At 46.4% G+C, this 14,241-nt stretch overlaps 1 protein-coding gene across 1 annotated transcript in view; it reads right to left on the minus strand.

Annotated features, from left to right (window-relative positions):
• Nucleotides 1-14,241, minus strand: part of LOC144806204 (uncharacterized) — a 109,490-nt gene that overhangs the window by 13,068 nt on the left and 82,181 nt on the right. The window contains 1 exon segment of the mRNA XM_078672614.1: nucleotides 2,172-2,255. Coding sequence (XP_078528740.1) covers nucleotides 2,172-2,255 — 84 coding nt within the window.

Raw genomic sequence — 14,241 nt, forward strand, 5'->3', positions numbered from 1 at the left:
CACCCAAGCACCATCCATTCACACCACCAGCCAAGCACCATCCATGCACACCACCAACCAAGCGCCATCCATGCACACCACCAACCAAGCACCATCCATGCACACCACCAGCCAAGCACCATCCATACACACCACCAACCAAGCGCCATCCATGCACACCACCAACCAAGCACCATCCATGCACACCACCAGCCAAGCACCATCCATACACACCACCAACCAAGCGCCATCCATTCACACCACCAACCAAGCGCCATCCATTCACACCACCAGCCAAGAACCATCCATGTACCGCCAGCAACACAACATCCATGCACATCACCAACCAAGCGACAGCCCACACATACCACCAGCAAAGTGAAAGTCCACATACAAATCGCAAGACATGGTCCAGCCATGCAGAACGATAGCCAAGCACTAGTCCACACACACTGCTAGCCAAGCACTAGTCCACACACACTGCCACCTAAGCGCAGGCCACACACTTCACCAGCAAAATGCAGGTTCACACACAGTCAGACAAATGCCAGTAAAAACGGACCATCAGCCGCACTCCAGTTCACACACACAGAAGCTAGTGTCTGAAGGTTTTCAGCAGATTAGCCTAACAATATTGCTGATCTGCCCCCAAGAGTGTGGAGGGGGACAGAAGCAGCAAAGATTTGTTCACAAAAAAGGGACCAACCCTGCCTAAGACCATAAACATTTCTCTGGTTCATAGTGGGCTTTCTGCCCCCCCAGGGAGCAGACCAGGGGCCATTGCCCCTTTGGGGGGGGGGGTTATTTGCATCGCAGCCATCTTTTATTAAAAAAATCCTGGTGTCTAATAGGCTTACTGCCTCTGGGGAGAAATCGAGGGCAATTACCCCCATCTGCCCCCTCAAGGCAGGCATAAAGACTGTTTTTCTTGTTTGGAGGTGGGGTCATTGGCACACATATTGAAAACAAGAAATCACTGGGGCCTAGTGGGCTTTCTGCCACCCTGGGGGCAGATCGGGGGCTAGTACCCTCAATTGAACCTGAGGAGCGGCAGAAAGACTTCTATTTTTATAATTGTGAAAGGGGGCATGGCTTTGCCCATTGTGGGTAGCCCCCATCCCATTTTTTTTATAATCCCTAGTGTCTAGTGGACTCATCCCCCCCCCGGGGGGGGGCAGATCAGTGGTAATAACCCCTTTCTGCCCAGGGGAGAGACAGAAAGACTGTCCCTTTTGTTTTGGGGTGTAGAGACATTAGGATGCCCATTCTGGGAAGCCCCCACTGCTCTTTCAGAGAGGAAAAAAAATCCCTGGCATCTAGTGGGCTTTCTGCCCCCCTGGGGGGGGCTGATCGTAGGTAATAACGCTTATCTACCTCCCAGGGGAGCAGGGGGGCTGTCCCTGTTGTGTTTGGGGTGGGGGCATAGACATTCCCATTGTGGGCAGCCTCCAACGCTCCATTATTAAAAAATAAAATGTTTTAATTCCTGTTGCCTAGTGGCCTTTCTGTCCTCCAGGGTGAGGGGAGCTGAAAGACTGATCACTTTTCGACAGCTGGGGGCAGTATAATGTCCATTTAGGGCAGCCCCTACCCCTAAGTTAAAAAAAGCCCTCCTGTGGCGATCCCCAAACAGAGATCCACTAAATTCTCCCCTTTCCAATGATACCTCTCCTGTCTGACTACGTGCTCAGTGGACTGAGATAGTCCCAGGGGTATATAGGCAGTGAAAGTGAAATGAACCTATCATCTTATTTCACTTTCACTGTAGTGGCAACAGCACGCCATGCACGCTGCTCGTCAGTACACTGAAAGAAAAGTGCCTCGGCAGCTGGGTAAGCTCTTCACCAGCTCCCAAGGCTGGAGAAAAAAAAGGAAATTCCTCTGCTGTTTCCAGCTGAGGGATTTCGAAATAGTGGGCCTTGGACGCAACAGTTACATCCTTAGCACCGGAGCACCACAACCTTGGGCGTAACCGGTACGTCCAAAGAATGGAAGGGGTTAGTAGATCTTGCTCTGCCAGTGATGTAACTGGCAATGCTTCCCAACCATGATGTGCTCTACATATGCTACATATATTATGTCATTGATGTTCCCTGCAACCTGTATCGCTCAAAGAGTTTCCTCTTTGTTGATGTTTTACAAGAATAAAAAACGCAATCAAATATTTATGAGATAATGAGATGCAAACATACCTCCATCCTGCACATCCTGGGAAAAGACTGCTGGAAAGAAATCGATGGGAAGGTTTGGAGGTGAGCAAAACAGTGAAACATGACCTGAAAGAGCAAATTCAAAAAAATTGTTAGGAGAAGATAGATGAAAATTAGAAATGACAAAAGGGACAAGCAAGAGAAGGAAATAAACTCACTTGCCCTGTGATTTTTTATAGAGCAAAAAAAAGTTAAAGTTTGCAAAGTACTGAAAAAAACACAATTTAGAACCTATAGAAACTGAAAACAGAAAAGCCTATGCATCTTGTTTTCAATGCCTATGATCAGAGAAGAGGACTTTCTGCATGCATGGGAGGATTAACTAAGAGATCTAGTGTGCCATGATGGTGCACCAGTTGCAGTTTTCTGTAGTCATGAATTCCAATGGTCTCTGGGAAGTGTAGTCTTTTTTATAACTGTGTTTAACGTGAATGCTGATAAAGCAAGGGATGAAATGCATAATACTCGAGACTGTCTGAATCTTTACTCTTAGGAAAATCTAAATTCTGTGCATGCATACAACACATAATGTGAAGTGTGCACTTGGATTAAAACAAACAGATGGCAGGCAAGAAAAGAAGTGGAGAAGGGCAAAGGGGAAAGGGAGAGAAAGAAGCACATTGGTCGTGGCACTCTTCCTGATATCCATAGAGCCCCTCACATTCACCATATGCTGCACAGAAGACATTTGTGAAACTGAAATCATAGCCGGCGACCTGAAAATGAAGCTGTATGCGGAGAACATACTCCTCACTTTACCCTCTCCAAAACGTTTGCTGTCAACACCGACGTTCACCATATCAGACTGTACAGTATTTTCCAGGTACAAAATGAACTAGACCAAAAGTGAAGTCTCACCCTTGATGGTCTATACCACGAGGGAAGCCCTCCGTGCACATCCATTTCGGTAAATCGACACAAAGATGAAATATTATAAGTATTGGTTGCCAATGATGATCAAAGACAATATGACTCCACTGACTGATCAAATGCACAGGGATTTCACTAAATGGATCAAATGGCAATTGTCGCTGTGGGGACGAGTCCAAACTGTGAACATGGTGGTATCCCAAGGTTTAACTGCATCAGAACTATGCCTAATAAAACATACTTCTGGCAAGGTGAGACACGCGGACTGGCCATGTCGAAACTCCAAGCCGCTACTTCAGGCGGACTGAGACTCCCAAAGATGGAAATATACCATATGGCCCATCAGGTCTTACACCAAGCATATCATTCTGCCACAGATCTGGAACACACCAATTGGGTACGACTGAAACAACAACTGTGGGTGGGCACAGGGACAGCAGGCGATATATCTGCTTCATCCCTCACAGATACCTCAAACAGAACTGCTTTGTGGGCCCAGAGCTGCAGAGGCGATGAAGGGGGGAAATCTTTGCCACCATGTACTCCGCCTTTGCTAGGGGGTGCTGGTTTGTTTTCTTCCTTCCCTGTTTCTCTCACAGATCGAGATCATAGACCCAGAAGGTCACTACGTAATATTAACAGGTAAACTGGATGGCAAAGATATAGCCTGTGTGAATATTTATGCCCCCAATGTGGGCAAAACTATCATTCCTATTCTCCCTAATTTTCTCGTCACCCGAATACATAATTACCCAATGTTACTTGGAGGAGATTTTAACTGCATGGCTGATGTAACTTTAGATAGATCACACCCCCACTGCCCACATCCCCACTACATAAAACTGCCCACGCATTTCGATGTTGGATTAATGATTGAGGATTTGTTGATACCTGGAGAACCGTAACTTCGGAGGGCGGCTTTGATTCTTATTACTTGGGTACACACAAGCTTTCAGTACACTTAAATGCTTTCTTATGCTCGGCTAGCGTACATGCAGGTAAGCCGAGATTAATACGGCCTTTGCTGTCTATTATTGTAACATCTATGGGTGCTCTGATGTGGACCAAACCCAGCCAGTGCAGGAATATGTTCTATCGGCAAGTACGAAGCAAATGTCACCAGTAGCGGCTGCATCCCTGGAGGTGACATCACAGCAAGATATGGGTTGAGTAAAGCCCTGGGCAAGGTACCATGCTCAGATGGCTTAACCTTGGAATTTTATGCATCTTGTGCAGACTCGCTTGTCCCAGTCTTGACTACACTGTATAATGCAGCAATAACAGCGGGGGAACTCCCACCAATGAAGGGAGAGTCCCTGTTTGTTCCACTCCACAAAAAGGGTAGAGTGATAAGATAACATCCTAAGACTGCTCTCCATAATAAATGTAGATTATAAACTACTTAGTAAATTGTTGGTGACTAGGCAACCATACAGGTGATCTTATTCACACGGATCAAATGGGTTTTATAACTAAACGCAGTTTGATTCCTAACATTCGCCAAATGCTCCATACCTCATTGGTCGACTATCCTAAAGCACTAGTGATCGGCACTGACACAGAGACAGCATGTGACTATCTGCGCTGAGACTTTCTTGATGCTACACTGGCCAGCATGGGACTGGGGAATGGTTTCCTCACCTGGACAGGTCTGCTATATTTTCCTCCGATGTCTCGGGTTCAAAATGGGGTTTGATATCAGCACCCTGTAGGGTAGAGGCCGTTGTCACACAGGGTTGCCCGCTGTCGCCAGTGCCGTTTGCCTTGGCTGTTGAACCCCTGGCCCTGATACTCTACACCATCCATCATTATCGAGGAATAGTGATTGACGAGCACCCCATCTATACATCCCTATACGGGGATGATCTATAAGTGTACCAGCGTGAGGAACACGCAAATGTGGATCACGCATTTAGAGCTTTGGATGATTTTAGCCAGACGTCGAGAGTCCAGGTGAATTGGGATATGTCAAATGCATTCCCGATACATGCTCTGACACCAGCCGCTATTCTGCCAGAAATGGGGCAGGATCTCTGCTTGGAACCAGTCACATTATGCTTCCTGGGCATTCATATTTACTACAACTTGGCCGATCTTGAGCAATCTTCAACTAGCACTGATTTTTGCAGACATCCATACATTTCTGGCTAATACTTCCTCTATCTGTCGCAGGCAGGGTGATACTGCGAAGATGGTTTTCCTTCCCAGTCTCTTGCATTACTTTGCAGCTCGCCCAAATTGGCTCACAAAATCCATCTTTTGGGAGATTAACAGCCTATTGATATACCTCATATAAGGCACAGGACGTTGTAGACTGGCATTAATCAAACCACGGCTCCCCACTGATGGAGGTGGGTTAGCGGTCCCTGACTTGGAGCTTTATTGCCTGGCGGCGCACCTGAAATGGGCAGCTTACTGAAGACATTGTTGATGGGGGAGGAGGGGGCGTGATAGAGACTGGCGTACACTTTCTCTACGCCAGTACCATGCTATGGGCCAGATTGATTAGCCCTAATGCTCAAACAAGCATTAAATATCTGGTCTTTTGCTGGACATCCTGAAATTTCAATGGGCCTGGGTCTTGCAGCAACCACAAATGAGGGTTCCGTGTGCGAAGCACCTTACACTGTGGACATTACTACAACTCTCGCATGAGGGATATTGGTCTGGGTTGCGGGAGAGAAAGGGTATGAAAGTGCTATGGAGTGGGTAACAGGTGGAAAATTAAGGAACTTTGTGGAACTCGTAAACAAATATACTCTACCTTCCCACCACTATTTACTGTATCGGTCAGTGGCGGCAAACTTGTGGAGGCAATGGGGGAGGACAGGCAAGAATCCCCGAAACAGAGGGGTAGATACCATGTGGAAATAACGCCAATCCACAAGGTGGGGGGGCGGGGTGGGGGTAGAGATCTGAGAAGTTCCAGACAAGCCAGTTGTTACACAGCTGTAGAAGGCCCAGCGGATCCTTGCATCTGTAACACTATTCAAAGCATTACATAACAAAATTCCATCACAGAACACCAACAAGACCAATGTCTGTACACTGCTGTATTACCTCATATAACAATAAACAGTAAAGGCATCCTATCTGCAGAGGCTACACATCTTCGCCCCTTTTTAACACCACACACACACACACATACACACACACACACACAGAACCACAGAGACACTACCACACACACAACAGGAAAATAAATCAACCCAGAGAACCAGAAAAAAGCAATACCCAAGGTAAATATGAAAAACTAACCAGATGCCACTCAACATGTAAAAGGAGTGTATCTTTTAGGCACTTTGATAACACGAGAACTCCTTCTTGACCAAGAACCCTGCAGCATTCCCTGCAACAAACACTTGTTTGTCACTTACATGTTTTTCACTTTCATTCTCACATTTTCCATTTCTAGCCACTCTTGTCATATTTCACCATTGCCCATTCGAACTACGAACAGCATTGCCTCTAACCTCGATGACTCTAACAGGATCTCTAGATTTCGAAGATGTATTTGTTAGCAAAATGGTGTCTTCCTGATACGTACCAAATCAATCATTGCGATTTTGACCTCCTGGACATATTTTTCCTTACACCTCACGTCCCTCTGACACCGAGCAACACTGTTTGTCAATTTCCCGGCATCATCACTTGCTGTAGTCATTCATCACAGCCTTGACCCATCACCTCCATCTTCAAAAAGGACACAACGAGGACACCTCTTTCCTCCCCCTCATGAGTGTAAAAGGTGCTTTACCAGAGATCGAAAGAGGGACACAACGACAACACCTCTTTTCTCCACGTCATGAGTTTAAAAGGTGCTTTACCAGAGATCAAATGAGGGAAACACAGGGAACACCTCTTTTCTCCACGTCATGAGTTTAAAAGGTGCTTTACCAGAGATCAAATGAGGGACACAACGAGGACACTTCTTTTCTCCAAGTCATGAATTTAAAAGTTGCTTTACCAGAGATCAATGAGGGACACAACGAGGACACCTCTTTTCTCCCTCTCATGAGTGTAAAAGTTGCTTTACCAGAGATCGAGTGAGGTTTACAGCTATAATCCCACCCTAAATATGTGGTAGTTACTTCACAGTCAACTCTGGATGTCACTGCGCTCTGGATACACTCCACTAGAAACCTATTGAATGTCTCCACTTTTAGTTGGCCTGAGTGTGGTACAATGGTGTGCGGAAATGTTTCACTCCACACTTGCCTAAAATCTCTGTCATGGTGGAAGAAGTAAATTGAACTCCATTGTCAGTGAGCAGCTCCTCGGGAGTGCCTTCTCTAGCAAACACTTCACAACTCAAAGGAATCACAGAGTTTGTGTTAGGTTCAGCTATACCACGTACTTCCACCCGCCTGGAAAGATGATCCATCATGACAATAAAGTGTCTCATATTGGAAGGTAATACATGAAAAGGGTCGTGAAAAAAAATCAACCACAACTCTCTGCCACACCTTACCACAGAGGTCACCAAATGTTTATCACTCAAACAGCATGGTGCACAATTTCTCACTAATCCTTCTACCTCCACATCCACTCCAAGGCACCAGAAATCATTTCTTATCTTGCGCTTAGTGGCGCTCATACCCAGATGGCCTACATGAGCTGTCTCCAAAATCTTTTGGTGGAAACATCCTGGGGGAATTAACTCATCACCTCTTACCAACAATCCACCTTTCAAAGATTACTCATCCGCCACCTTGCAATAAGATTGCAAAGAAGTCTCCAAAGTTTTTTTCCCTCGGCCCCCCAAATTTACCAAAATTCATGACCTTGGTCAATACAGTATCCTCCCTCAACCGATCACACAATTCCATTAAATTGGAACAAATGACCAAATCTTCAACTTATGCAATGATACATGCCTCAATTTCTTCCTGTAAATCTACTGAACACAAATATAATGGTAACCAAGACAGAAAGTCCACTCTAATGTTCTTTCATCCTGCAATTTGAATCACACTAAAGCTCCAATAATTTGATAGATAATCTGGTTGAGGATCTTAATCTGGATCCTAGACAAAATAGCAACGAGTGGTCTGTGATCGGTCATCAAGCTAAATTTTCTTTTTAAGAGATATGGCTTACACTTGCCGACACCCCAAACGCATTCCAACATATCACCTTCTATTACATATATTGTGTTTCCAAATCTTTCATGCTTCTGGAAGCAAACCCTACAGAGACTTCCGTCCCATCCATCACTTGTAGCAAAAACACTCAATGCCAAAATGTAGGAAACTGGCTCGATATATACTACACCAAAATGAGGTGTAGTGTGTATAGAGAACCAAATTAACCCAGACGTAGGCAGAGGTTAAAGTTAGATAGAACCTAACTCTCTAATTGTGGTAGCTTGGTCGAGCAGTAAGGCAGTATCAGAGGACAGTGTTAAGCATTTGATGTACACACTAAGTCAGCAAATGAATTCGCGCACTCAATAACTGAACTCTAGGCCAGTTGTATTTGTATAAAAATATATACTGTTGTTTTATTTTTAGAACCAAGTAAGCCTGGCACAGGTATGCATTAAATACTTTTCAGAAATAAGTTACTGGATATAGAACAGTTTGAAAATGCAATAGAAATTGTACTTTGTTTGATTTACAGGGTATGCAGAAGGATACAACAGTTAGCAAATACAGTACATTGAAATGAATATGCTTTTTCAGGTAAGTTACTTTCTATGTTACTTTTTTTACTCAGTGCTGGATACCTAGATTCAGCACTGGGACATTTCCTGGAAACAGGTACGTAAATACGTTTTGGTTATTCGCATGATTTTTAAAGAATATTTTTAGGTTTCAAAACTCCACACTTAGAAACTTTTTGGAGAAAAAGTATCAATGTTATCATATGGAGAGAAAACAGGTTAACGGTCCATAGGTAAGTAATCGACTGTGGGAGCTAAGGTTCTGGGGTTAAACTCAGGGGTCCCCCAGGGTCAGTGATGCACTGTTGTTGCGCCCTCAGCGGCACTAGGGCAGCTGGGTGCGGAGTGTTGAGGCCCACTGTTATCCAAAGGGGGACAGGGAGCGCCGGTTGATGGCTGCTGGCAAGCAGGTCACTGGGTTGTGAGAGCAAAGCTCCTAGGGTTAAGGTCAGGGCAAATGGGGAAACAAAGTAGCAAAAAAGGTGCACCCTCAGCGGCACTGGGGCGGACGGGTGCAGAGTGCTGATTCGACGTTGGGTGCCCTGTTGTTTTCTATGTAGAACCTTAGGCTGGGAGACAAAGGACTTCTGGGTGCGACCACCACTAGGAGAGGTAAGTTGGGAAGTTAAGGATTGATTAGGTACCGTAGGTTTGGGCACACAAGGCCGCGGGGCGTTGGGTGCAGGGGTGACTTCTAGGGTCGGATCTTCCTACCAGCTCCTGATCGTGATTAGGGGGCCTTCTGGATTTAGGCTGCATTCGTTGGCTGGAGGTTTGAGGCAGGTCAGGGGTCACCGGATCTCCAGTCAGGATCGCCGGGGTGACCTCCTTGTGGTGTTTTTCCACTTGAGTCCGGGCCTGGTTCGGCGGGTGCAGAGTGGGCTGTATTCGCAGTCCCTGGCTGCTGCTAGGGGTTGCTGTTTGAACAAGTCCGGTGTTCACAGAAGATTCAGTCTTTAAAGTGAAATCAGGCAGGTCCTCCGTGGTTTTTGAGTTTGCTGGCTGCGGGACACACCGGGATTTCGCAGGAGAAGGTACGAGGGGAGACAGGCCTGTAGAACTGGGGCAAGTTAGTGGGCGCTGTCCTCTTGTTAGTTTTGCATGGCTCTTCGGTCCTTCTTCTTATCTTCTTTTCTTGTCGTTTCTGGATCTGAGGAAGCGAGGTTCAGGGTGCCCCCTTAATACTAGATTTAGGGATATTACAGGTAGGTAAAGGGCATGGATCATTGGGTCCATTCCCTGGGGTGGGTACACCCCCTATTCTGCCACTCTCCAGTGGGAGGGTGGCTGGAGCCTGTCCCTGGTTGGCTGGGTCCCCCATCCTGAAGATGTTGGGGACTCGAGGCTGTGCTTCAACCCGCTTCCCCCACCTGAGAGGTGGAGTTGGCAACACCCCTGTTCCTCACTTGTTTTTCCCGCCCAAAGTGGGGGGAAGAACCACTAGGGACCAGTTGCTGAACGCAGCAAATTGTCTGGAGAGGCTCACAAAGGCGGTATGCCTTTGAATCTTCTCCTTCGTGAACCCTGCCCATCCTGGGGGAAGAGGCTTGGTACCTCGTCCCAGGATGTGCATTGTTTCAGGTCTCCGAGAGCAGCAAGCTCTGGACCCAGGGGTCCCGAAACATGTCAGTTGGTGGCAGCCTAAGCAGCCACTCAGTCAGGTCACTAGGAGTTGGTTGAGTTTCAGGGGCATCTCTAGGATTCCCTCTTTAATGCATTTTACATTAAATCCCACACTGGCATCAGTGTGGGTTTTATGTGCTGAGAAGTTTGGTAACTAACCTCTCAGTCTTTAGTGTAGCCATTATGGTGTTGTGGATTTCGTGATGACAAACTCCCAGCACCATATACTCTTAATGGCAGCACTGCACTTACAGTGCCCTGGAATGGCCTTGGGTACTGTAGGGGCACAGGGCTCATGCACTTGTACCCTCACCACTGGCAAAGGCAGCCAGCTAGAGGGGTGACTGATCTATGCCAGGGCAGTGGTTTGTGGGCATGGCACACATGGATGTGTGCCATGTCGACTCTTCACTTTGTTCTGCACCAAGACACGCAGCCTGCAAGGGCAGTGGGTGAGTGTCAGGGTACAGGGCCTCTAAGGGTGGCACAATAAGTGCTGCAGCCCTTAGGGGTATTTTTTGGTCACAGTGCCCTTGGTACCTGTGGTACCATTTACTAGGGGCTGACATGTGGCTAGAGATGCCAATTGGGGTTAGGCTTCAAAACAGTTTTAGGGAAGAAACATAGGCCCTGGGTACCTGATTAGCAGGAGCCCAGGGCACACTCAGTCAAAGAACATCAGCAATTCATCAAAAAGTGGGGGCATACCATGCAAGACAGAGGGCACGTTCTCACACAACCACCCCAAACGAAAGAAGATTAGACTAACCTTTCCCTAGAGAGTCTTCATTGTGTAAGTGGAAGAACCTGGAAAGTCCATCTGCATTAGCATTGGCAGTCCCAGGTCTGTATTCCACTTCAAAGTCCATTCCCTGTAGGGAGATGGACCACCTCAACATTTTAGGATTTTCTCCTTTCATTTGCATTAGCCATCTGAGAGGTCTGTGATCAGTTTGAACTAAGAAGTGAGTACCAAACAAGAATGGTCTCCACTTCTTCAGGGACCAAACCACAGCAAAGGCCTCCCTCTCAAAGGCACTCCAATGCTGCTCCGTGGGGAGACGCCTTCTACTTATAAAAGCAGCAGGTTGGTCTTGGCCTTCATCATTGGTCTGGGATAGGACCGCTCCTTTCCCTAGCTCAGAGGCATCAGTCTGCACTATGAACTGTTTGGCATAATCTGGAGCCTTCAGAATTGGTGCTGAGCACATTGCTTCTTTCAGGGTGCCAAAAGCCTTTTGACAACTAACTGTCCAGTTTACCTTTATGGGCATTTTCTTGGAGGTGAGTTCTGTGAGGGGAGTCACAACGGACCCATATCCATTCACAACCCTCCTGCAGTACCCAGTCAAGCCAAGGAATGCCCTGTCTTGGGCCTGGGTTGTTGGAGATGCCAAGTCCAGGATTACCTGGCTCATGGGCTGTAAGGGTTGTACCTGGCCTCCACCAACAAGGTGGCCCAACTACACTACAGTGCCCTGCCCTAGCTGGCATTCGGGTGCCTTGATGGCTAGGCCTGCAGTTTGCAGGGCTTTTAAAACCTTCCCAAGGTGGATCAGGTGATCCTGCCAGGTGGAACTAAAGACAGCAATACCATCAAGATAGGCTGCACTAAAGGACTCCAACCCAGTCAGGACTTGATTCACCAACCTCTGGAAGGTGACGAGGGCATTTTTTAAACCAAAGGGGATAACAGATTTCTCATAGTGCTAATAGTGCTCCAACAGTGTAGCAGAAAAGCAGTGGGGTACGCACACATTACTAATAGATCAGAACAAATCTCAGTAGTGTTAAAAGATTTTTCAAAGTGTATTATTTTTTTTTTTCAAGAAAGAGAACTCGTTTAATGCCCTAAAACAGAATAGTACACATTACAATAACAAGATGTACTTTCGAGTCCTTGGCATTGTCAGACAGTGCAGGGATTTTATCTGCTATCCTCCCAACGTTCTTCCTAGATCCAGGCTCTGTTCTCCCTGGGTTCAGGTGACCCCTTTTTGTAGAGTATGAGGAAGTAGAGTGATTATGGGTTGAATGCAGTTATAGCACTGCTGAAATCACTGGGCCCGTTTTTTAGTTGCAAGTCTCCCCACACAGAATGGATCAGTCCCTGTAGGATTGGTGCTGATTCCCGGGTCTGCAATGCACTCACACCCTCTCTCTAGATAGGTTGAGTGCCAGCCAGCAGTGCTGTTTATGAGTCCCACATCATCCGTTGAGACTGTACTCTTGTACTGCGCCCAGCAGAAGTGGAGGTGGTAGTCCTGGGTCATCGAGGTCCTGACTGGACCACTGGTGTAAGTTGCAACGATTAGGGTCTTTGGCAACGTCCTCTGGTGCATCCGCTTCCAGCTGGTCAGGACTGTGGCAGATGTAGCCATGCACAGGCCAGTCACTCTGGACTGTCGCAATTACGCACAGGCTGCTCACTTGGATGCCCAATCACAGCTCCACCTGGGCTTCGGCAATCACTGTTGTAAGTAAGTAAGTAAGTAAGTATTTTATTAGCACAGTTAATTAAAAACCAATGCAATACAAAAGCGGAATATATAAAACAAAAATATAAAATGACATGTATTTTAAAAACATAGCATGGACATTGCTGTTCTGGTAATACTGGTAATAAGGTGTATTGTCCTTCCATTATTCACGCAAGAGATACTTTGGCAGTGGCGATAGTTTTTATTTTAAAAGCAGTTAAAAATCAGTTCTGGGCATTTTTTTTCCACTGACTTTATAAATTTTACCAGGCTGCAGCTCAGCTGGGGATCCTGAGATGAAAAACAGGTGAGAACTGCATTCCTTCGTGTACGTATCCCGTATCGGATAAAATGGCGCTTCAGCAGGAGTTTCCGCTCGTCTAGCATTTTCTCGCACGAGCATAACAAGTGTAGCATATCCTCTTGTGTAATGCCACATAGCCTGCATAGCGTGCCTGCTTTCTCTTTTGACCAATGTGGAAAATGCTGAATGCAGGGTAGCAGACCTAACCGGTACCTTAGGAAGCACATTTTGGTGGTTTTGGCGTAGCCCAAGCCGAGATAGTTCTGAGGAGCTATTGCCGAATACGACTTTAGAATCATCCAAGCGTGCATTCTTTTGGAGAAGTCAGCTTTGTCTTGAACCCATGACAGTTGTTTGATTGACTTCTTGACCAAATTTTTGAGCGTTGTATGATTTGTGGGGGTGGTCCAGAGCTGTTTCAACCCAGTGTTTACAAGACTGTTTGCCAAATACTTGGCTGCTGGTGAGGTTGGATGCTGCTCTAGCTCCCTCCATAAATAGTTGTTCAGTGATCCTTGTGCAGATTTCCTCACTTTATCCCATGCGCAAATATAGGCCCCCTGTCTTGCCAGGAGCTGTCGTTGGATACCAAACTCCAGCCTAATCTGCGATGGAGAGGTTCGCTTTGGAAGACTGAAGATGATTCTATGTGCAGCTGTAATCGTGCTATCAAGTGTTGTTGCGTCTCAGCCTCGCTGCACCTCGCTCCCGTAGGTAATAGTTGGCAACAATTTGGCGCGAATAACTTGTATCAAAGGTTTTAGAGAAGGGCCAGATAGTTTATTGTTGAGTGCTTTTAAAGAGATTGCCAGTGCGAGTCATTTTCCTCTGATGCTTGATCTTTGCACACTGAATCGACCACCATCATCAATCTTCACGCCTAGATATTTGTATGTCGACGTATTTTTAATGCGAGAGTTGTTCCAGAACCACAAAAGAGGTTTCTTTTTATTTTTGCTAATCGTCATCGTTTGGGTTTTCTCAAGGTTTATTGTTAGATTGTTTGACTTGGAGTAGCTCTGCGTCGTATTCACAAGGTTTTGCAGCCCTACCTTGGTGTGACTTATTAGGACTAAATCGTCCACGTATAAGAGACATGGTAGGTGCAGC

This window comes from Lissotriton helveticus (genome assembly GCF_964261635.1).
Source record: "Lissotriton helveticus chromosome 1_1 unlocalized genomic scaffold, aLisHel1.1 SUPER_1_unloc_53, whole genome shotgun sequence".
Taxonomy (NCBI): Eukaryota; Metazoa; Chordata; class Amphibia; order Caudata; family Salamandridae; genus Lissotriton; species Lissotriton helveticus.